General features: G+C 44.6%; 1 protein-coding gene across 3 annotated transcripts in view; it reads left to right on the top strand.

Moving 5' to 3' along the window:
- Nucleotides 1–13587: 13587 nt before the first annotated feature.
- Nucleotides 13588–25674, top strand: part of RD3 (RD3 regulator of GUCY2D) — a 78326-nt gene continuing 66239 nt past the window's right edge. Inside the window, exon 1 of one of the 3 annotated variants that reach the window (XM_056568251.1) lies at nucleotides 13588–13951. Coding sequence is in view for 2 of the 3 variants with exons in the window: in XM_056568249.1 (XP_056424224.1) it covers nucleotides 24441–24463 (23 nt within the window). In the remaining variant the exon portion in view is untranslated. Of the gene's footprint in view, nucleotides 13952–20138; nucleotides 20259–24224; nucleotides 24464–25674 lie in introns of those variants that run through there. The other 2 variants (XM_056568250.1, XM_056568249.1) reach the window with 2 other exon arrangements.

Raw genomic sequence — 25674 nt, 5'->3', positions numbered from 1 at the left:
GTCTCGCTGACCTTACCACGGTGGTCGCTCAGCAATCGCAGCAGATTGCCCAACAAGGACAGCAGCTGTCGCAGTTGACCGCCACGTTACAGCAACTTCTGCCTCTGCTACAGCAGCAACCATCTCCTCCGCCAGCTCCTGCACCTCCTCCGCAGCGAGTGGCCGCCCCTAGCCTCCGCTTGTCCCAGCCGGACAAATTTGATGGGGACTCTAGACTCTGCCGTGGATTTCTGTCTCAATGTTCCCTGCATATGGAGATGTTGTCGGACTTGTTTCCTACAGAACGGTCTAAGGTGGCGTTCGTAGTGAGCCTTCTTTCAGGAAAGGCCTTGTCTTGGGCCACACCGCTCTGGGACCGCAATGATCCTGCCACAGCCACAGTCCAGTCCTTCTTCGCTGAAGTCCGTAGTGTCTTCGAGGAACCAGCCCGAGCTTCTTCTGCCGAGACTGCCCTGCTGAACCTGGTCCAGGGTAATTCTTCAGTGGGCGAGTACGCCATCCAATTTCGTACTCTTGCTTCCGAATTATCATGGAATAACGAGGCTCTCTGCGCGACCTTTAAAAAAAGGCCTATCCAGTAGCATCAAGGATGTGCTGGTCGCACGAGAGATTCCTGCCAACCTGCAAGAACTTATCCATTTGGCCACCCGCATTGACATGCGTTTTTCTGAGAGACATCAGGAGCTCCGCCAGGAAAAAGACTTAGATCTCTGGGCACCTCCCCCACAGCATCCTATGCAATCTACGCCTGGGCCTCCCGCCGAGGAGGCCATGCAAGTGGATCGGTCTCGCCTGACCCAGGAAGAGAGGAATCGCCGTAGGGAAGAAAATCTTTGTCTGTACTGTGCCAGTACCGAGCATTTCTTGGTGGATTGCCCTATTCGTCCTCCACGTCTGGGAAACGCACGCACGCACCCAGCTCACGTGGGTGTGACGTCTCTTGGTTCAAAGTCTGCTTCTCCACGTCTCACGGTGCCCGTGCGGATTTCTCCTTCAGCCAATTCCTCCCTCTCAGACGTGGCCTGCTTGGACTCTGGTGCCTCTGGGAATTTCATTTTGGAGTCTTTGGTGAATAAGTTCTGCATCCCGGTGACCCGTCTCGTCAAGCCGCTCTACATTTCCGCGGTCAACGGAGTTAGATTGGATTGCACCGTGCGTTACCGCACAAAACCCCTCTTAATGTGCATTGGACCCCACCACGAAAGGATTGAATTTTTCGTCCTTCCCAACTGCACCTCTGAGGTCCTCCTCGGTCTGCCATGGCTCCAGCTTCATTCTCCCACCCTTGACTGGACCACCGGGGAGATCAAGAACTGGGACTCTGCTTGCCACAAGAAATGCCTCTCCCCCCCTCCCAGTCCCGTCAGGCAAGCCTCAGTGCCTCCTCATGGCCCCCGTCCTGGTGTCACCCTGCCCCGTGCCAAGCTTCACCCTCTGCCCTCCCTCCCCATTCCCACTCCTGCTGTACTGCCTGCCATTGAGGAAACCCTCCATTCTTTCCCGGTGTCCTCGTCCCAGGTAAAGCAGTTGTCGGACAAAAAAAGGGGGAGACCTAAGGGGGGGGGTACTGTTACGCCGAGCGCTCCGGGTCCCTGCTCCTCCCCGGAGCGCTCACGGCGTCTCTCTCCCTGCAGCGCCCCGGTCGGTCCCGCTGACCGGGAGCGCTGCACTGACATGGCCGTCGGGGATGCGATTCGCACAGCGGGACGCGCCCGCTCGCGAATCGCATCCCAAGTCACTTACCCGTCCCGGTCCCCTGCTGTCATGTGCTGGCGCGCGCGGCTCCGCTCTCTAGGGCGCGTGCGCGCCAGCTCTCTGAGACTTAAAGGGCCAGTGCACCAATGATTGGTGCCTGGCCCAATTAGCTTAATTGGCTTCCACCTGCTCCCTGGCTATATCTGCTCACTGCCCCTGCACTCCCTTGCCGGATCTTGTTGCCTTGTGCCAGTGAAAGCGTTTAGTGTTGTCCAAAGCCTGTGTTACCTGAACTCCTGCTATCCATCTTGACTACGAACCTTGCCGCCTGCCCCGACCTTCTGCTACGTCTGACCTTGCCTCTGCCTAGTCCTTCTGTCCCACGCCTTCTCAGCAGTCAGCGAGGTTGAGCCGTTGCTAGTGGATACGACCTGGTTGCTACTGCCGCAGCAAGACCATCCCGCTTTGCGGCGGGCTCTGGTGAACACCAGTAGCCTCTTAGAACCGGTCCACCTGCACGGTCCACGCCAATCCCTCGCTGACACAGAGGATCCACTACCTGTAAGCCGAATCGTGACATATACACAGTGATGTCACAATACAGGGACAATATACACAGTGATGTCACAGTACATGGATAATATACACAGTGATGTCACAGTACAGGGATAATATACACAGTGATGTCACAATACAGGGATAATATACACAGTGATGTCACAATACAGGGATAATATACACAGTGATGTCACAGTACAGGGATAATACACACAGTGATGTCACAGTACAGGGATAATACACACAGTGATGTCACAGTACAGGGATAACACACACTGTGATGTCAGAGTACAGGGATAATAAATACAGTGATGTCACAGTATAGGGATAATGCACACAGTGATGTCACAGTACAGGGATAATACACACAGTGATGTCACAGTACAGGGATAATAAATACAGTGATGTCACAGTACAGAGATAATACACACTGTAATCTCACAGTACAGGGATAATATACACAGTAATGTCACAATACAGGGATAATACATACAGTGATGTCCCAATACAGGGATAATATACACAGTGATGTCACAATACAGGGATAATATACACAGTGATGTCACAGTACAGGGATAATATACACAGTGATGTCACAATACAGGGATAATATACACAGTGATGTCACAGTACAGGAATAATACCCACTGTAATCTCACAGTACAGGGATAATATACAAAGTAATGTCACAATACAGGGATAATACACAGTGATGTCACAGTACAGGGAAAATACACGCTGATGTAACAGTACAGGAATAATACACAGTGATGTCACAGTACAGGGATAATACACACAGTGATGTCACAGTACAGGAATAATATACACAGTGATGTCACTGTACAGGGAAAACACACACAGTAATCTCACAGTACAGGGATAATACACAGTGATGTCACAGTACAGGGATAATACACACAGTGATGTCACAGTACAGAGATAATACACAATGATGTCACAGAACAGGGATAATACACACAGTGATGTCACAGTACAGGGATAATACACAGTGATGTCACAGTACAGGAATAATATACACAGTGATGTCACAGTACAGGGATAATATACACAGTGATGTCAGAGTACAGGGATAATACACACAGTGATGTCACAGTACAGGGATAATACACACAGTGATGTCACAGTACAGGGACAATACACACAGTGATGTTACAGTACAGGGATAATATACACAGTGATGTCACAGTACAGGGATAATACACAGTGATGTCACAGTACAGGGATAATACACAGTGATGTCACAGAACAGGGATAATACACACAGTGATGTCACAGTACAGAGATAATACACAGTGATGTCACAGTACAGGGATAATACACACAGTGATGTCACAGTACAGGGATAATACACAGTGATGTCACAGTACAGGGATAATAAATACAGTGATGTCACGGTACAGAGATAATATACACAGTGATGTCACAGTACAGGGATAATACACAGTGATGTTATAGTACAGGGATAATACACACAGTGATGTCACAGTACAGGGATAATACACACAGTGATGTCACAGTACAGAGATAATACACAGTGATGTCACAGTACAGTAATAATATACACAGTGATGTCACAGTACAGGCATAATACACAGTGATGTCACAGTACAAAGATAATGCACAGTGATGTCACAGTACAGGGATAATATACACAGTGATGTCACAGTACAGGGATAATACACACAGTGATGTCACAGTACAGGGATAATACACACAGTGATGTCACAGTACAAGGATAATACACACAGTGATGTCACAGTACAAGGATAATACACACAGTGATGTCACAGTACAGGGATAATATACACAGTGATGTCACAGTACAGAGATAATACACACAGTGATGTCACAGTATAGAGATAATACACACAGTGATGTCACAGTACAGAGATAATACACACAGTGATGTCACAGTACAGGGATAATACACACAGTGATGTCACAGTACAGGGATAATACACAGTGATGTCACAGTACAGGGATAATACACACAGTGATGTCACAATACAGGGATAATAAATATAGTGATGTCACAGTACAGAGATAATATACACAGTGATGTCACAGTACAGGAATAATATACACAGTGATGTCACAGTACAGGGATAATATACACAGTGATGTCACAATACAGGGATAATACGCACAGTGATGTCACAGTACAGGGATAATATACACAGTGATGTCACAGTTCAGGGATAATACACACAGTGATGTCACTGTACAGGGATAATACACAGTGATGTCACAGTACAGGGAAAATACACACAATGATGTCACAGTACAGAGATAGTACACAGTGATGTGATAGTACAGAGATAATACACAGTGATGTCACAGTACAGGGAAAATACACACAGTGATGTCACAGTACAGAGATAATACACAATGATGTCACAGAACAGGGATAATACACACAGTGATGTCACAGTACAGGGATAATACACAGTGATGTCACAGTACAGGAACAATATACACAGTGATGTCACAGTACAGGGATAATATACACAGTGATGTCAGAGTACAGGGATAATACACACAGTGATGTCACAGTACAGGGATAATACACACAGTGATGTCACAGTACAGGGACAATACACACAGTGATGTTACAGTACAGGGATAATATACACAGTGATGTCACAGTACAGGGATAATACACAGTGATGTCACAGTACAGGGATAATACACAGTGATGTCACAGAACAGGGATAATACACACAGTTATGTCACAGTACAGAGATAATACACAGTGATGTCACAGTACAGGGATTATACACACAGTGATGTCACAGTACAGGGATAATACACAGTGATGTCACAGTACAGGGATAATAAATACAGTGATGTCACGGTACAGAGATAATATACACAGTGATGTCACAGTACAGGGATAATACACAGTGATGTTATAGTACAGGGATAATACACACAGTGATGTCACAGTACAGGGATAATACACACAGTGATGTCACAGTACAGAGATAATACACAGTGATGTCACAGTACAGTAATAATATACACAGTGATGTCACAGTACAGGCATAATACACAGTGATGTCACAGTACAAAGATAATGCACAGTGATGTCACAGTACAGGGATAATATACACAGTGATGTCACAGTACAGGGATAATACACACAGTGATGTCACAGTACAGGGATAATACACACAGTGATGTCACAGTACAGGGATAATATACACAGTGATGTCACAGTACAAGGATAATACACACAGTGATGTCACAGTACAGGGATAATATACACAGTGATGTCACAGTACAGAGATAATACACACAGTGATGTCACAGTACAGAGATAATACACACAGTGATGTCACAGTACAGAGATAATACACACAGTGATGTCACAGTACAGGGATAATACACACAGTGATGTCACAGTACAGGGATAATACACAGTGATGTCACAGTACAGGGATAATACACACAGTGATGTCACAATACAGGGATAATAAATACAGTGATGTCACAGTACAGAGATAATATACACAGTGATGTCACAGTACAGGGATAATATACACAGTGATGTCACAGTACAGGGATAATATACACAGTGATGTCACAATACAGGGATAATACGCACAGTGATGTCACAGTACAGGGATAATATACACAGTGATGTCACAGTTCAGGGATAATACACACAGTGATGTCACTGTACAGGGATAATACACAGTGATGTCACAGTACAGGGAAAATACACACAATGATGTCACAGTACAGAGATAGTACACAGTGATGTGATAGTACAGAGATAATACACAGTGATGTCACAGTACAGGGAAAATACACACAGTGATGTCACAGTACAGAGATAATACACAGTGATGTCACAGTACAGGGATAATACACAGTGATGTCACAGTACAGGGATAATACACACAGTGATGTCACAGTACAGAGATAATATACACAGTGATGTCACAGTACAGGGATAATACACAGTGATATCATAGTACAGAGATAATACACACAGTGATGTCACAGTACAGGGATAATACACACAGTGATGTCATAGTACAGGGATAATACACAGTGAGGTCACAGTACAGGGATAATACACACAGTGATGTCATAGTACAGGGATAATGAATAGAGTGATGTCACAGTACAGAGATAATATACACAGTGATGTCACAGTACAGGGATAATACACACAGTGATGTCATAGTACAGGGATAATACACACAGTGATGTCACAGTACAGGAATAATACACAGTGATGTCACAGTACAGGGATAATACACACAGTGATGTCACAGTACATGGATAATACACAGTGATGTCACAGTAGAGGGATAATACACAGTGATGTCACAGTACAGGGATAATACACAGTGATGTCAAAGTACAGAGATAATATACACAGTGATGTCACAGTACAGGGATAATACACACAGTGATGTCACAGTACAGGGATAATACACACAGTGATGTCACAGTACAGGGATAATACACACAGTGATGTCACAGTACATGAATAATACACACAGGGATGTCACAGTACATGAATAATACACAGTAATGTCATAGTACAGGGACAATACACACAGTGATGTTACAGTACAGGGATAATATACACAGTGATGTCACAGTACAGGGACAATACACACAGTGATGTTACAGTACAGGGATAATATACACAGTGATGTCACAGTACAGGGATAATATACACAGTGATGTCACAGTACAGGGATAATACACACAGTGATGTCACAGTACAGGAATAATGCACAGTGATGTCACAGTACAGGGATAATACACACAGTGATGTCACAGTACAGAGATAATATACACAGTGATGTCACAGTACAGGGATAATATACACAGTGATGTCACAGTACAGGGATAATATACACAGTGATGTTACAGTACAGGGATAATACACACAGTGATGTCACAGTACAGGAATAATACACAGTGATGTCACAGTACAGGGATAATACACACAGTGATGTCACAGTACAGAGATAATATACACAGTGATGTCACAGTACAGGGATAATATACACAGTGATGTCACAGTACAGGGATAATACACACAGTGATGTCACAGTACAGAGATAATATACACAGTGATGTCACAGTACAGAGATAATATACACAGTGATGTCACAGTACAGGGATAATATACACAGTGATGTTACAGTACAGGGATAATACACACAGTGATGACACATCTAGAAGCTATGGAAGACAGGAGGGGGAGGTGTCAAAGCACAAAGATACTGCATATTGTGTATCTTACTAAGTGACTATTGGACACTAGAGCCCAGTTAAAGGGTTACTCCGCTTCCAAACGTCCGTAACATTGAGTTCCAAATGCTGTGTGCGGGCTTCCGTGTTCACGCCTGCCCCCTCGTAACGTCCCGCCCGGTCATGTGACGTCACATCCTGCCCCCTCAATGTAAGTGTATGGGAGGGGGCGTGACGTCATAAGGGGGCGGGCGTGAACACGGATGCCCGCACACAGTGTTTGGAACCCAGTGTTCCGGAAGTTGGGGAGCGGAGTAACCCTTTAAAGCTGCAACTTTGACATCTATTAAGTTGTACCCTTCCAACCGGAGCAACATCAGTTTTACACTATTTTAAAGTGTACCTGTTATATCACAAAAAAATGCTTACATTTGTTACTCACTAGATCGTGCAGATGCTCTACATGTCTTTCGATGTGCCTAGCTCCTTCATTCTGCTGCTCCCTTATTCTGACATCCACTGCTCAGGAAGGGGCATGTTCGAGGCAAGTACTGAGCCCGCCATCAGTAACCGTGCATTTTCGTCCTCACTGAGTCTGCTGTGCTGGATCTCTTCATCCAATCACTGCAGGCTGTTCTGTAAGGCTGGGTTCACATCACGTTTTTCCCAATACGGGACCTCATGCAGCTGGGGGGAGCTAAAACCGGGCGCTCCCGTATCCGTGCCGTATGCCGCCCGTATGTAATGTATTTCAAATAGCCGACTGGAGTGAACTGGTCGGCTCATTTTTGCCTGTATGCGGTTTTCTACCGGATCTAAAACCGTGGTTGTCTACGGTTTTAGATCCGGTAGAAAACCGCATACAGGCAAAAATGAGCCGATAGGTTCACTCTGGTCGGCTCATTGAAATACATTACATACGGGCGGCATACGGCAGGGATACGGGAGCGCCCGGTTTTATCTCCCCCCAGCCGTATGCTGTCCTGTATTGGGAAAAACGTGATGTGAACCCAGCCTAACCCCCTCTTCTCTGTTTTCATGCTGCAGTCTGATAGGACGGGAGTGAGCACAGAGAAGTGCTAGTCCCGCCCTCACTTCTTGGACTTTGTCCGAACCTGTGCTTCAGCTGGGACAAAGCTGATGCTGCAGCCGGACAGGATTATGTTCTGGATGGTATAGGGACCCCTAGTGGTCTTTTTTTTTTTTTATAAGCCATGATATCTATTAAAAAAAAATAGGAGATAAAATGTTTTTTTTTTTTTTTTTTTTTACTTGAATTTTATTAAACATTTTTCAAGTTAATACAAACAAGAGGCATCAAAATAAGTATGAATCAGATTCGCAATATTTAAAACAAATCAATAGACCAAATTACATTCCATTTAGTTTAGCTATATGGTCAATATAGAACCAACACAAAAAGGAAAATCAACTACAAAATAAAAGGTAAAAGGTGAAAGCTCCACGGGTGTGAATCTAAATAGAGTAGGAAGCTAAAGTGGAGGGTGATAGTAGTATTAAAAAGGACTAAATCTGAACAGTATTTTGAGGACTATGTAGCCAAATGTCCCATCTGTATAAAAAGGAAGACAGTCTGTCCTGAGATTCGGCAATCTTATATTCATGCCTGCAGTTGTTGTTAATTCCGGCAATTACCTCTTTCAAAGATGGTATAGTAGAGGAATTCCACCTATGTGCTATCTTCAACCTAGTGACTAGAATGGTATGTAAAATAATCGTTCTGTGTAAATGAGAGAAGGAGCCAAGGTTTATATTAAGGATAGTTAATGAGTCGCTCAATATAACTGGAAATCCGCAAATCTGAGACAAAAACCTGCCTATCTTTCTCCAAAAAATCAGTAAAGGTGGGCATGACCACCAAATATGAGATAGAGTACCGTCTCCATTACATCTCCAGCAATTGTTTGGCGTATTTGTCAATTGAGCCATTCTCTGGGGGGTTAAATACCATCTGTAGAGTAATTTTTAGCATTTTCTAGGTGATTAATGCATTTGGATAGTGAGGGTATAATTGAGTAAGCTTGAAACCACTGGTGGTCTCAATTGAGCACCAAATTCCTCTTCCCACTTCAATTTGTATATATCAGGTATGGAAACATAAGAATCTAGGAGAAGAGAGTAGCAATAGGAGATCCCCTTTATAACAGTGTTCGGGGAATTCAACCATTTGGTTAGTGCCGATGGCGGGGTCTGGGTTTCAATATTAAGTGAAGACAACAGGTGCCGTATTTGTAAATATTTATAAAAATCTAATGTCTTCAAAAGAAGCAAAAACATCCTCTGACCAAAAATCAGCGAGTGAGTTTAGTCCTCCAGCTATCCAAGAGGCAATGCATTAATTTGGAATAGCAGCTTCAAGGATTGAGCATGAGGCAGTAGAAGCTGGCATGTGGAATATTTGTTTGGGAAGTACATACGAGGTCCATAAATGAATAATTGCTCCCAATGTAGGGTGTTTATTAAGTGGCCGCAGATTAAACAAGTATGATGCCGTTAAGAGATCGCGTAGTGTGTGTCTTCCTATAATAGCAGATTCTATATGTACCCACTTTTTGGAGACATCATTAGACCAAATACATTTAAGTTGATCTAGAAGAACCACCCTGTAGTATTGTAATACTGAGGGGCAACCTACCCCTCCCTTATTGAGGGGTTTGTACAATATGTCCGCTTTAACTCTAGGTGCTCTATTTCCCCATATATAGTTCATCAGAACAGACTGTAACTTTCTCATATAGGACAGCGGTAACAAGATAGGGACATTACGGAATGTGTACAGTATTCTAGAGAGGATCATCATTTTTATTGCTGCCAGTCTCCCCAGCCAGGAAACACCAGCTGTAAACAAGTGTGATACTGATTGTTTAGTTTATTTTAACAAGGTAATGTAGTTATCACTAAAGAGTCCTGATGAAGGACAGTTTAATGCCCAAGTATTGCAGGGACGAGGCCGACCAGCTAAAAGGGAACTTAGCTTTAAGAAGTTTAACTCTTTTGTCTGGGATACCTAGATTCAGTATTTGAGACTTGGATTTGTTGACCTTATAGTACGAAGCATCCCTAAACTCCGAAAGGATTTTAACAATAGAAGGCAGGGCTGGAACAGAAAATAATAACGTCGTCTGCAAACAATCCTATTCGATGATCCCTGCCTCCAATATTTAGTCCGTCCATGATTGGGTCAGATCTAATTTTTTCCGCTAGAGGCTCCATAAGCATAGCAAAAATTAAGGGAGAAAGGGGGCACCCCTGTCTAGTTCCATTGGTAATAGGGAATTTGCAAGAAAGAAAGCCAGATGAATAAAACGAAGCTTTCGGATTAGAGTATAGGGCACCTATAGCTTTTTGGATAGGGCCCACAAGTCCAAATTTAGTAAATACAGAATTGAGGAAACCCCAGTGGACTCTATCGAAAGCCTTCTCTGGTCTAGAGATAACAGCAGAGAAGGCACCTTCCGGATTTCAGCCTCATGAATAAGGTCAATGAACCTGCGTGTTCCATCTACAGTTTGTCTATTTTTTACAAATCCGACTTGATCGCAATGTATTGATAAAATGTTTTATGAAGTATATTAGAATGATTAATGTTTTGCCAAGATGTACAACATGTAAAAATATTTTAATTCTGACAGCGCCCATTTAAAGACTCCTTCTTGCTGTCAGTAATAGTGTTGCTCGCGAATATTCGCAATTCGAATATTATTCGCGAATATCCCATATTCGCGAATTCGCGAATTTCGCGAATATAGCGCTATATATTCGTAATTACGAATATTCGTTTTTTGTTTGTTTTTTTCTTCACAGTACACATCACAGTGATCACCCCTCTCTGCTTCCAGCTAGTGTGGTATAAAGAAGGCTGTAATACTACTGTGTGAGACTGGCGTGCGAAAATTCGCATATGCGAAAATTAGCATATGCTAAGTTTCGCATATGCGAATCTTCACGTATGTTAATTTTCGCATGCACGTATTTTCGCATACGCGAAAATAAAACGAGAATATAACGAATATGCGAATATTCGCAAATATATGACGAATATTCGTCCATATATCCGCGAATATTCGCGAATTCGAATATGGCCTATGCCGCTCAACACTAGTCAGTAATTACCAATAACCTCCTTTACATCCAGAGGCATAAGACCCAACCTGACCAAACATTTTCCACAGCAGAGAATTTGCTACATTTGCATCTTTTCCAGCCAAATCTCTGTAAGCTAAACAGACCGATCCTTTTAGGCCTTATTCACACCCAGTTTTTTAATCAGGTTTGGTGACATGTTTTTAAACTCCACACAAAGACTGTAAACATTCAGAAAATGGTCCGAACTTAGTCACAATTAGGCTACATACACTACATTCAAGTCAATAGGCCAGCCAGAAATATGGCATCCCTATCGCACAGCTGGTGTATAGCCCAATGGAAGCCCCAAACCTGGTGTAAATGTGGCCTTAGATGCATTGATACACTGTAACAAAAAACTATGAGCACAGGAGAATCAATACTCACCATCATAATAATAAAAATAACATCATCAACAACAGCAACATAATAATAACAATAATAAAATTAATAGTAAATAATAATAAATTATAAGAACTAAATCAAGCAGATACTTTGTCACCGCTGTAGCTACACTCTTTCGGACCCACAGTATCCCATCTGGCTGCATAGCCAACAATAAGTGACCTTTCCTGGGTGCTCACGTGAAGGCAGGTAATCTTCAACAATATAAACAGTAGAAAATATGGAGCACTCACCCGGTTACTTGCTTGAATTACTTGATGCTTTATTTCATATTAGGATACATTCCAGCAGGGGAGCGGACAGGAGCGGTGGTGTGGGTGGGCAACGGGCCGTATCGCGTGGTGTGGGGCTTCGTCAGCGGTGGTGTGGGGGGTGGGTGGACAACGTACCACGTGGCGCGGCGTGGCGCTTTGTCAGGCCCCCATGGAGCAGTGGTGTGGGGGTTGGGTGGGCAACGGAGTGGTGGTGTGGGGGGTGGGTGGTCAACGGACCGTGTCACATGGTGTGGCGCTTCGTCAGGCCCCTAGGGAGTGCTGGTGTGGGGAGTGGGTGGGCAACAGACTGTATCGTGTGGTGTGGAGCTTTGTCAGGACCCTAGAGAGCGGTGGTGTGGGGGTGGGGGTGGGCAACGGATCGTTTGGTGCGGTGTGGGGCTTCGTCAGGCCCCTAGGGAGCGATGGTGTGGGGGTGGGTAGTCAACGGACCGTATTGCGCAGAGTGGCACTTCGTGAGGCCCCTAGGAGTGGTGGTGTGGGGGGTGGGTGGCCAACAGACCATATCGCACGGCGTGGCGCTTCGTCAAGCCCCTAGGGAGAGGTGGTGTGAGGGGTGGGTGGGCAATGGACCGTATCATGCGGCACAGCTCTTTTTCAGGCCCCTTGAGAGCGGTGGTGTGGGGGATGGGCAACGGACCATATCGCGCGGCGTGGCACTTCATTTGGCCCCTAGGGAGCGGTGGTGTGGGGAGTGGGTGGTCAACAGACCATATTGTGCTGAGAGGCACTTCGTCAGGCCTCTAGGGAGTGGTGATGTGGGTGGTAGGTGGGCAATGGACCGTATTACGCGGAGTGGCGCGTCGTCAGGCCCCTAGAGAGCGGTGGTGTGGGAGGTGGGTTTTCAAGGGACGGTATCGTGGAGCGTGGAGCTTGGTCAGGCCCCTGACCAAGCGCCACACCGCACGATACTGTCCGTTGACCACCCACCCACACCACTGCTCCTGTCCGCTCCCCTGCATGAATGTATCCTAATATAAAATAAAGCAGCAAGTAATTCAAGCAAGTAACCGGGTGAGTGCTCCGTATTTTCTACTGTTTATATTGTTAATAATAAATGATAATAACGACAATATTAATAATAAATGAATATAGTAAATAATAATATATTAATATTGTATAACTATAATAGTGTAAAGGTAGCGGCTTATCTGGGACACTACAGCGGCTCCTATCACTGGTGCCATTACACATGTATTAGTTCAGAGCTGTGTCTATGACCTGCCCCAGTCTTCTCGCACTTCTCCCTGCCCACCACTAATCTGCATTAGAAGACACTGTATTCCTCCAGCTGACTCACCCTGACTACACGTTACTCTGTGACTACTGCCAGCCTGCTACTCCTACAGCTGAATCCTACTAACCCACAGGGGGCACCCGCCACCCTCCCTGAGCCGGGCGTATACTGTCTCATCCCAGGTCCCTAACACCTTGGCACAGTCTGGAGATGCTGTGTGACAACCTGAGCTTCTTCTACTTTGTCTCCTGAAGCATCATGTGCATGGCAAACTAGAGATCGCTGCAAATTCTGCGCCGTGCCAGGGTGCCAAGGCTGTGAACATTAACCCTTACCCTGGAGGGAGCGGCATCCCCTTCTTCATCGTTGGCATCGTCGCTGGCTGAGGTGATCATAAGTAAGTGCTAGACAATTGTTTGATCTGCAATTATAAATAATAGAATTAGAAATTTGATTTCTTTTTTCTTTATTGAACTTTCTGGTCACCCAAAGGCAGTGTTTCCCATCCAGGGTGTCTCCAGCTGTTGCAAAACTACAACTCCCAGCATGCCCGGACAGCCGAAGGCTGTCCGGCCATGCTGGGAGTTGTAGTATTGAAACAGCTGGAGGCACCCTGGTTGGGAAACACTACCCTAAGGATTTGTTAGAGGCAGTGTGTCCCAACCAGGGTGCCTCCAGCTGTCGCAAAACTACAACTCCCAGAGATTGGGCATGCTGTGAGTTGTAGTTTTGCAACAGCTGGAAGCACCCTGGATGGGAAACACTACCCAAAGGATTTGTTAGAGGCAGTGTTTCCCAACCAGGGTGCCTCCAGCTGTTGCAAAACTACAACTCCCAGCATGCCTGGACAGCCTTTGGCTGTCCGGGCATGCTGGGAATTGTAGTTTTGCAACAGCTGAAGTCACCCTGGTTGGGAAACACTGCCCTAAGGATTTGTTAGAGGCAGTGTTTCCCAACCAGGGTGCCTACAGCTGTTGCAAAACTACAACTCCCAGAGATTGGGCATGCTGTGAGTTGTAGTTTTGCAACAGCTGGAGGCACCTTGGTTTTTATAAACACTACACCAAGGATTTGTTAGAGGGAGTGTTTCCCAACCAGGGTGCCTCCAGCTGTCGCAAAACTACAACTCCCAGAGATTGGGCATGCTGTGAGTTGTAGTTTTGCAACAGCTGGAAGCACCCTGGATGGGAAACACTACCCAAAGGATTTGTTAGAGGCAGTGTTTCCCAACCAGGGTGCCTCCAGCTGTTGCAAAACTACAACTCCCAGAGATTGGGCATGCTGTGAGTTGTAGTTTTGCAACAGCTGGAGGCACCCTGGTTGGATAAACACTACACCAAGGATTTGTTAGAGGCAGTGTTTCCCAAACAGGGTGCCTCCAGCTGTTGCAAAACTGCAACTCCCAGCATGCCTGGACAGCCTTTGGCTGTTCGGGCATGCTGGGAGTTGTAGTTTTGCAACAGCTGGAGGCACCCTGGTTGGGAAACACTGCCCTAAGGATTTGTTGGAACTTTATAGGATATTTGTATAACAGATAAGTAACATTTATGTGTTTATTCTGGCTGGAAATAGGTCAATCTCTGGTGGATAGAGTTGGTATAATCTTACGGTTCTGAATATTCAGTACAATGAATTCATGTGGCTGATAAATACATTTCATGCCCAATGTAGTGTTACATGGGTCTATAGTTTATATTTAGGGAACTGTCACTAAGCCAGCAGCGCCCATGTAGCGTCCCAAAATTGCAACAAAGTTCCTGCGACAATCCAGTCTCTGATCGCTGATCTTAAGCACCTTGACTGCTGAAAAGGGGTTAATACCTACTTACGTGAGTCCTCCATATGGATGCAGGGGTTTAAAGGGGGGTTTACGAGTGTGTTGTTGCCCAACGTGGAGAAAGCTAAATGCCCCCAATTATACTTTTGTTTTCACAATTTTTTAGATGCACTAATAGTACAAATCTGACAACTATTCCTCCTGACACCAACCCCCATTCCACACATATGCATGCTCATCCTGGCCGAGCATACATCTGTTTTCAATTGGGAGAGGAGGGAAAGGCACTGTCAGAGACCATTCCTAACATAATAAAGGCAAGAGTCCATCGAGTTCAACCCTACTGTGTTGATCCAGAGGAAGGAAACCTGATCGTGGAGGGTCCGGCCACAGGGACCCCCTGGCATCTCCATAATGGGGTCTTGAATCTCCCTGCCTGAAGTGGTGTGTCAGCACACACTCCATGCATTGTCTATGGAAGATTCCGGAGTAATGTACTTGGGTATCTCGTGGTGCTTCCATAGACAATTCATGGAGTGTGTGCCATCCCCATGTTTCATGCATCGGCTTCTGGCCTTGTGAAATTACACATTATACTATAGTGCACAATGTCTGCACCGCTCTCTCTCCCAACCAAATCCTGATTCACCTGCTCAGGGACACACCGGTCCCGGCCTCGGCTTCTTACACACACTTGTATAGAAAGGATCGTCCAGTGCAAGGTGTGCGGGTAAAATCTTGCTTTATTAAGGTATTACGACAGAAATCACAAACAGAGGACAATGTCTGACGTGTTTGGCACCTAGGTGCTTAATCGTCAGTCTACGATTAAGCACCTAGGTGCGAAACGCGTCAGCCATTGTCCTCTGTATGTGATTTCTGTCGGAATAGCTTAATAAAGCAAGATTTTACCCGCACACCTTGCGTTGGACAATCCTTTCTATACAATTATACTATAGTGTTGATAGAAATAGTAGCTTGCACTCACCGTCCTTGTAGCTTGTCACGACACGAGCATTCTGTGCGGCAGGGAGATGTTCTGATGCGGGCGCTCAGTGGCTAACAGCTGTTTTCGCACACGGCCGTGTGCTTCTTCCGGCCTCTGGAGGCCGGAAGAAGCACACGGCTGTGTGCGAAAACGGACTTTATATCACCGCACTTTATATCTTGCCAGCTTGGCATCCCATCGGTGGCGAATCACACTACAGCTACGGCCACCGATAGATACTGAGAACTGTTGTACTCGATTGTGACACTCGGACTCCTGCATGTGATTGTGCTCTCTGTATCCTGTTTCTCTTCCCAGACACATTATACTATACTTGTGTTTTGAAAAGAAGATCTGAATTACCAGACATTCTGGATTATTGGATGTCAGATTGAAGGTAGTCACATCAGTGGTGACTAGCAGCACATATAATGCTAGATTAGTCAGTAGAATATATGTCATGATTTCTTTTGGGATGCTTCTCACTTATGTTATTGTTTATTGTTTTCAGTCATGATTTGCGTTGATGCTCTAAGGGGAATCTGTCATGGTTGGACATATGTTCTGTCCTGTCCCTTACACTGTTATTGTAAATATTGACATCCGTTTTTTTGGTTCTGATGGTTTTCCTAAAAGTTTTGCTCAGTACATCCTCCAGATTTCAATGAGATACGTGTAATGCTTCATTTTTCCTGTGATGGCGCTGTAGGGAAATTCAACACATCCTACCAGACTTTTCTACAGATTACAGTCAATCTTTAGGGTCTCAGCAGCAGAAGTCCTTGTATTCAGCTCACACCTGAGGGGTCAAAACCAAGAAATGTTTGCATAAATGTACAATAATTTCTACAATATCATAAAAAACTAAATTTAAAAGATTAATGGAAGAAGAATTGTCCAGCGCCAATTAGTAGGGAACGGAACAATTTATTGCGGAATCAACTTCAGTACAAGGACATGGTGGACACCAGTGACGCGTTTCGGTTCTACAACCGGGCCTTAGTCATACATGGTATAACTAAGGTCCGGTTGTAGGGTCGAAATGCTTCACTGGTGTCCACCATGTCCTTGTACTGAAGTTGATTCCGCAATAAATAGTTCCGTTCCGTTCCATACTAATCGGCGCTGGACAATTCTTCTACTGTTCCTAAGTTACAAGTTCCTATAGCTCACGTCAGTCCGAGCGCTGCGGGCTAAGGAAGTGAGCTGAGGACCTATCCACGTTTTTAAAAGATTAATGGTATGGAGCCGAGAGATTCTCTTTAAAGGGGTACTCTGGTGGAAAAAATTTTTTTTTTTAATAAACTGGAGCCAGAAAGTTAAACAGATTTGTAAATTACTTCTATAAAAAAACATAATCCTTCCAGTACTTATTAGTAGTGTTGCTCGCGAATATTCGCAATGCTAATTTTATTAATTTATTAATTTTAAATGGGCACTGTCACCAACTTTATTTTTTGATATGTTGTAGTACTTATGTACTACAACATATCTCTAATATACTTTTTTTTTTTTCATTAAAAAGGTTTAATCTACATTTAAAAACCGGCTACTGAAAAAGGACTGATTTTGGAGTGGCAATCAGTCCTTTTTCAGTTAGGCTGCACTCGCTCCCTGCCTGTCAATCAGACAGGCGGGAGCGAGAGCATTGCCGCCGCTGTCCCTGCACGCCCGCTGCCGCACTCTGCAGTAACTGCAAGTGTAATGAGGGAACGGGGTATGCGGGGCGGGGGGGGGGGGGGAGAGGAGGAAACGGGCTAGCACCGTATCGGGGGAGGGGGGGAACGGGCTAGCAAAAAAAAAAATAGGATGGTGGGAGCTACCCTTTAACTATATTCGCGAATATTCACAAATTCGCGAATATGCGATATTCGTGAATTCGTGAATATTCGCGAATATAGCACTATATATTCGCAATTACGAATATTTGTTTTTTTGGTTTTTTTTTTTATCACAGTACACATCACAGTGATCTTCCCTCTCTGCTTCCAGCTTGTGTGGTGTAAAGAAGGCTCTAATACCAATGTGTGAGACTGGCGTGCGAATTTTCGCATATGCAAAAAGTTTGCATATGCTAATGTTCGCATATGTTAATTTTCACATATGCAAATTTTTGCATATGCAAATTTTCATATATGCGAAAATAAAACGTGAATATTACGAATATGCGAATTTAGCGAATATATGATGAATATTCGTCCATATATTCACGAAATATCGTGAATTCGAATATACAGTAACCCCCCGACCTACGATGGCCCCGACATATGATAAAATCGACATACGATGGCCTCTCAGAGGCCATCGCATGTAGATGTCAGCATCGACATACAATGCTTTTATATGTCGGGGCCATCGCATTAACTGCTATCCGACAGCGCAAAATGCTTAAGCTGCTGTCGGATAGCAGTGTAATGTGCCCCAGCAGGTTCACTTACCTATTCCCGCTGCTCCGGGTCCACTTCGCGATTCTCCGGTGTCTTGCGCATCTTCTCCAGGGTCCGGGCCTTGCTTTCCGGCGTCGTTATTACGTCACTACGCACGCCGCGCCAGCGCAGCAGCGTAATAACGACACCGGAAAGCGAGGCCCGGACCCTGCAGAAGATGCGCAAGACACCGGAGGATCGCAAAGAAGACACCGGAGCAGCGGGACAGCATCGGGAGCCCCTGGAACAGCAGCGGGAGCGGTGAGGACCTGGTCCGGAGCGACGGGGACAGGTGAGTACAGATGCCTATACTTTACATTGCACGGATCCCTCAACATACGATGGATTCGACAAACGATGGGTCGTTTGGAACGAATTACCATCGTATGTTGAGGGACCACTGTATGGCCTATGCTGCTCAACACTACTTATTAGCTGCTGAATACTACAGAGGAAATTCTTTTCTTTTTGGAACACAGTGCTCTCTGCTGACACCTCTGTCCATTTTAAGAACTGTCCAGAGTAGGAGAAAATCCCCATAGAAAACATATGCTGCTCTGACACAGACAGAGGTGTCAGCAGAGAGCACTGTGGACAAGACAAAAAAACAAATTAAAAAATAATAGAATTTCCTCTGTAGCATACAGATGCTAAAATGTACTGGAAGGGTAAAGATTTTTTAATAGAAGTAAATTACTTTCTGGCACCAGTTTAACTTTCTGGCACCAGTTCATTTAAAAATAAAATGTTTTCCACCGGAGTACCCCTTTAAGGGTAGGGTCCCAAGTAACGGTTATGCAGCGCATTTGTCACTGCGTGTTTGGCGCTAGGTATTTATGTGCTAGCAAAGTCTTTGAGTAATAATAAATGCCCAGCACTGGACGCAGTGTTAAATATGCAGTGTATATGCTATGGGTGACCCTACCCTAAATCTTATGTGTATGTTCATCTTTTTTTTTTACAGTTCTGATGCGACCAAACTAAAAAGAAAGGGAACATTGCAACTTTAATTAAATATATCCTATCATTTTGTGTATACAGCTATTTTGCAGACCCCTGTGAGTCCATGGTTAGGATACAGAGTATAACGCAGTCCTGTGTGAAGTCATGTATTCTTTCATTTCATCATTTCTACTGTCTGTAGGACATCAATAAAGAATGAAGGAGTTGGGAAAGAGAAGTTACACATCACTGCAGGTTTAGACTCACTGGGGGAGATTTATCAAAACCTGTGCAGAGGAAGAGTGGTGCAGTTGCCCATAGCAACCAATCAGATTGCTTCTTTCATTTTCCACAGGCCTCTAAAGAGGCCTGTGGAAAATGAAAGAAGCAATCTGATTGGTTGCTATGGGCAACTACACCACTCTTCCTCTGCACAGGTTTTGATAAATCTCCCCAACTGAGTTTGTTTGTTGTCTGTTACCATGGAGACGCATTGATCAGAATACGAGCTGCAATACACAAAACAGCAGATCTGAATGAAAACATTTTCATGGGCAAGAAAGTAAATGCTGTGAGTATTGTCTGAGTATGTGTATAGGAGAAAACCAGAGAATAAATTGCAATAAATAAGGTTTTTATGTACAGTACCATATCATTTTTTTTTAAATAGTAATAGTTCTAGGAATTTTTGGGGAGATTTATCCAAACTTGTATAAAGAAAGAGTGATGCAGTTGCCCATAGCAACCAAACAGCTTACTACTTTCATTTTCAAAGAGGCCTGTGAAGCCATCTGATTGGTTGCTATGGGCAACTGCACCACTCTTCCTCCAGGTTTTGATAAATATCCCCCCATTGTGAGTCTTGAGATCCTAAGGCAAAAAATGCCCGTTTTATATGCATTTGTTAAGGTGCGCTAAAGGTGTGTGGTAGCGGGGTGTGATGAGGGCAGATGTTGTTACCCTAGGGGCAGATGGCATTAACCCCTTGTATTCGTGACACCAGGGCGTGTTTTAGCCTAAAACCACCCAAAGGTATACCACTGGATCCTGGGCTAGGCACGGGGGCAATAATGACTCCAAAGCCAAGTTACGTAGAACGGTAGCTTTACTGAGGGTAGACAGATGGTAAAGTCTATACAGTTCAGCCAGGGCCCAAGGAGGTGACCAGTGACGCAGAGACCTTAGGGCTTGCTGGGACTTGTAGTAGGACTGGATAATTGAATGCAGACCACGCTGACTTGACAGATGACAGGGACTGACTTGACTTGACTCATAAAGCTGTAACTTTATCTTACTTGACTTGATGGCGGCTGCAGGACTGGACTTTGAGGCCTCCTATGACTCTGGACACACACACTAGGCGACTGCACTGGACCTCAGCAGAAGAGAGAGAGAAGCTCCACCCAGGGCTTATATGGCGGAGACTAGCAGGGAGCCCATAGGTCACTCTTGGGATCACCTGGTCACTGGTACCTCCTGGGTAACAATCACATGACATAACTCTTAAAGATACAACACATTTTATAATACAATACACTGCAGAACATATGTACAGGGGGGAACAGGTAGAGGGGCCCTGGGGACACTGAAGAAGGCTGCCTGACAGGACAGCAAGGGTACAGACTAACATCTCCCATACTGGGCCACCACAGGTGCTTTTCTCAACCACACAATTATCTCCTGACACAAAGGTGTAGCTATAGCAGAACATCAGTAGTAGTCTCACCAAGGCTCCTTCTCTATGACACGAGAAGACATTAGTGTTACAGATGGCACATGGAAGGTGGTGGGGCCTTGGCCACAGATTTAGCATTAGGGTCCAGAAACTTGAAGTTCTCTGGTCTGTATTCCAGCCACAACTAATGAATCGAACGTTGTTCACCATAGAACACTCTTACAGCCTTATACAGCCATTAAAGGGGTATTCCGGCTTTAAACATCTTATCCCCTATCCAAAGCATAGGGGATAAGATGTATGATAGCTGGGGTCCCCTGCGATCTTGGTGCAGCCCCCGGCATTCTGTGGCATGCGCTGCCTCCGAGACGGGGACATGATGTCACGACCAAGCCCTCTAGTGATGTCATGGTCACGCCCCCTCCATTCATGTCTATGGGAGAGGGCGTGGTGGCCATCATACCCACTCCCATAGACATGAATAGAGGGGGCGTGGTGTGAGGTCACTAGGGGCCGTGGCAGTGACGTCATGTCCCTGTCTCGTAAGCAGCGCCCAGCACAGAATGCTGGGGGCTGCACCGAGATCGCGACGGACCCCAGCGGTGGGACCCCTGCGATCATACATCTTATCTTCTATGCTTCGGATAGGGGATAAGATGTATAAAGCAGGAATACCCCTTTAGGGTACGTTCACACTTACGCAGATTTGATGCGCAGGCTTTGATGCACAGGATTTTCTGCTGCAGATTTCAATGTTAAATAATTGACTGAGCACAGCTTCTAATTGTCAGTTACAAATCCTGTGCATCAAATCTGCGCAGGATCCTGTATGTGTGAACATACCCTTAAAATGTGAACATAGTAGTCTGAATCTGCTCTTTAGCGTAGGGTCACACACATCACATTACACAGCGCCTGCAGAGCAAGCTCCCTGCTGCTTGTGACTGGTACGAGAAGACACAAAGAGCTACAGCTTGCTCTACCGTTGCTCTGTGACTGCTGGCAGCACATCCACAGCATCAAATATGCTGCGGATGCGCTGTTTGTGACCCTCAATAGCTGTTGACAAGAGGTCTGCCGGTAGCTGTATAATGCCCAGTACAGTTTGTACTGATAACAATGTAGCACAAGTCCTAGTAGTATTGTAATTGGATAAAAATAAATATATTAAACAGGAATAAATGCTACACCACAGCTTAATAATACAGGTAGTATGTTCAGACAACACTAGAAAATGTAAGATGGGACAGGAGATTAGGAAATCATACACGAGAACAGGCTCAACAAGACTGAGAGACAATACTGATCTGTCATGAAGAAATTCTGGGTGAAATAATAGATAGTGGTGCCCAGCAAGATATGGGTCCCTGGGCAAACCACAGGTATGTGGCCAGAACCGCCAGGAAGCCTTAGGGTATCAGAGAGTATAAAGAGGTATGATTATTCCCGATCATATGGCTCTGGACCAGGTTTTTACTGTTTATGTCACATTGCACCACCATATCCCTTCCACCACAATCTGTTGTTATAGAAGTTTTTTTTTTTATATAACTTTAAATCCTCATACTCCAGATAGTTAGTTTTTACAGGTTTAAAGGGGTACTCCGGTGAAAAACTTTTTTTTATTAAATCAACTGGTGCCAGAAAGTTAACAGATTTGTAAATTACTTCTATTAAAAAATCTTAATCCTTTCTGTACTTATTAGCTGCTGAATACTACAGTGAAAATTATTTTCCGTTTGAAACAAAGAGCTGTCTGCTGACATCAGGAGCACAGTGCTCTCTGCTGACATCTCTGTCCATTTTAGGTACTGTCCAGGGTAAAAGGAAATCCCCATAGCAAACATATGCTGTTCTGGACAGTTCATAAAATGGACAGAGATGTCAGCAGAGAGCACTGTGCTTGTGATGTCAGCAGACAGTTCTGTGTTTCAAAAAGAAAAGAATTTCCGCTGTAGTATTCAGCAGCTAATAAGTACAGGAAGGATTAAGATTTTTTAATAGAAGTAATTTACAAATCTGTTTAACTTTCTGGCCCCAGTTGATTTAAAAAAAAAAAGTTTTTCACCGGAGTACCCCTTTAAAGTTTACATGTCGTCAACAAAAACTTTTTATATAATGTATATTTGCTAAATACATTAGTTAAAAAAAATGTGTATATTCATGTCACTGAAGCTATTGCCTGTGTGTCTCTGTGAGGAGAACAAATACAGTAAGTGAGGGTGGACAAGCAGGGCTCTGTACACTGAGGACAAGCAGGGCTCTGTACACTGAAGACAAGTAGGGCTCTGTACACTGAGGCAAGCAGGGCTCTGTACACTGAGGACAAGCAGGGCTCTGTACACTGAAGACAAGTAGGGCTCTGTACACTGAGGACAAGCGGGGCTCTGTACACCAAGGACAAGCAGGGCTCTGTACACTGAGGACAAGCAGGGCTCTGTACACTGAGGACAAGCAGGGTTCTGTACACTGAAGACAAGTAAGGCTCTGTACACTGAAGACAAGTAGGGCTCTGTACACTGAAGACAAGTAGGGCTCTGTACACTGAGGACAAGCAGGGTTCTGTACACTGAAGGCAAGCAGGGCTCTGTACACTGAGTGCAAAAAAATAAGTAGGTGCCGTAAAATGTACCTTTTAATATAATCATTAAAATCCACCAAATTATATAGGATAACGTGTATACTGTGATACTGAAACTTAAATAAATAAGTGAGGGGACAAGAGATGCAGTTCCCCTCATCTCACATGAGGGTCCCTATGTATGTACACCATAATAACACCAATGAAAATAACCTCTTGCTTATAAACCTGACGTGTTTCTGTTCCATAGGAACTTCATCAGGGATAATATAGGGTACAGGTATTATATCACAGAAACAATACAAAAGATTGGTGTCAGATCAGGTAAAATAAAGAGACGGTACTAGATGTCAGAACAGGTCAAAATAAGAGACCGCACTGAAAACAGCAGCAGGCCCAATCGTACACGAGAACAGGCTCAACAAGACTGAGAGACAATACTGATCTGTCATGAAGAAATTCTGGGTGAAATAATAGATAGTGGTGCCAAGCAAGATATGGGTCCCTGGGCAAACCACAGGTATGTGGCCAGAACCGCCAGGAAGCCTTAAGGTATCAGAGAGTATAAAGAGGTATGATTATTCCCGATCATATGGCTCTGGACCAGGTTTTTACTGTTTATGTCACATTGCACCACCATATCCCTTCTACCACAATCTGTTGTTATAGAATTTTTTTTTATTTAACTTTAAATCCTCATACTCCAGATAGTTCGTTTTTACAGGTTTAAAGTTTACATGTCGTCAACAAAAACTTTTTATATAATGTATATTTGCAAAATAAATTAGTTTAAAATGTGTATATTCTTGTCACTGCAGCTATTGCCTGTGTGTCTCTGTGAGGAGACCAAATACAGTAAGTGAGGGTGGACAAGCAGGGCTCTGTACACTGAGGACAAGCAGGGCTCTGTACACTGAGGACAAGCAGGGCTCTGTACACTGAGGACAAGCAGGGCTCTGTACACTGAGGACAAGCAGGGCTCTGTACACTGAGGACAAGCAGGGCTCTGTACACTGAGGACAAGCAGGGCTCTGTACACTGAGGACAAGCAGGGCTCTGTACATTGAGGACAAGCTGGTGTGGTGTCCCGGTACCGCATTCTGTACGGTACCTATTTATGTGTGGGTCCCCATAGCCAGAGTCCCTAGGACGTAGGGATCCCTGTAATGTAGTTTACCCCTTGTCGCCTCTATTTCTACTAGTAGACCAGTGGTCTATATAAGGTTAATGTAAATGTAATGATTTATTTGTAAATAAATGGTTAATTACTTGTTTCCATAGCGTTGCAGGACCTGCGGGTCATGTGACTAGGTGAACTCTATGGTATTAAGCTTAAGGACCTTTGGAGGCCCTGTGACGTATGCAATCCCATTACACCATGTAATGGTGAATGGCAGATGTTCGGACCAATCAGATTCGCCCCGCCCCCTGCCCATATAAGGGAGCGGCGGCCATCTTCTCGCTCTCTTGTTCCTGGGCAAGCAAGCAAGACCTGTACAGCAACTGGCGCAGTGAGTTAGGCCCGAGCCTTGCGGTGACGGCTAAACAATTTAATTATAGAGTGTATCAATTTCCAAACACTCTGCAGCATCACCGGACCTAATAACTCCCCTAAATCCGGACGTATCTGCAAATCTCTCCCTAAATTCAAAGACTGTATCACTAACTCAAGGTCCGCAACAACTGTCAGTCACTAAGTAACCTAAGGACTGTTTATATGAGACTGTAACT

Source organism: Hyla sarda, chromosome 3 (assembly GCF_029499605.1).
Source record: "Hyla sarda isolate aHylSar1 chromosome 3, aHylSar1.hap1, whole genome shotgun sequence".
Lineage (NCBI taxonomy): Eukaryota > Metazoa > Chordata > Amphibia > Anura > Hylidae > Hyla > Hyla sarda.
This window is presented reverse-complemented; position numbering and strand designations above follow the sequence as displayed.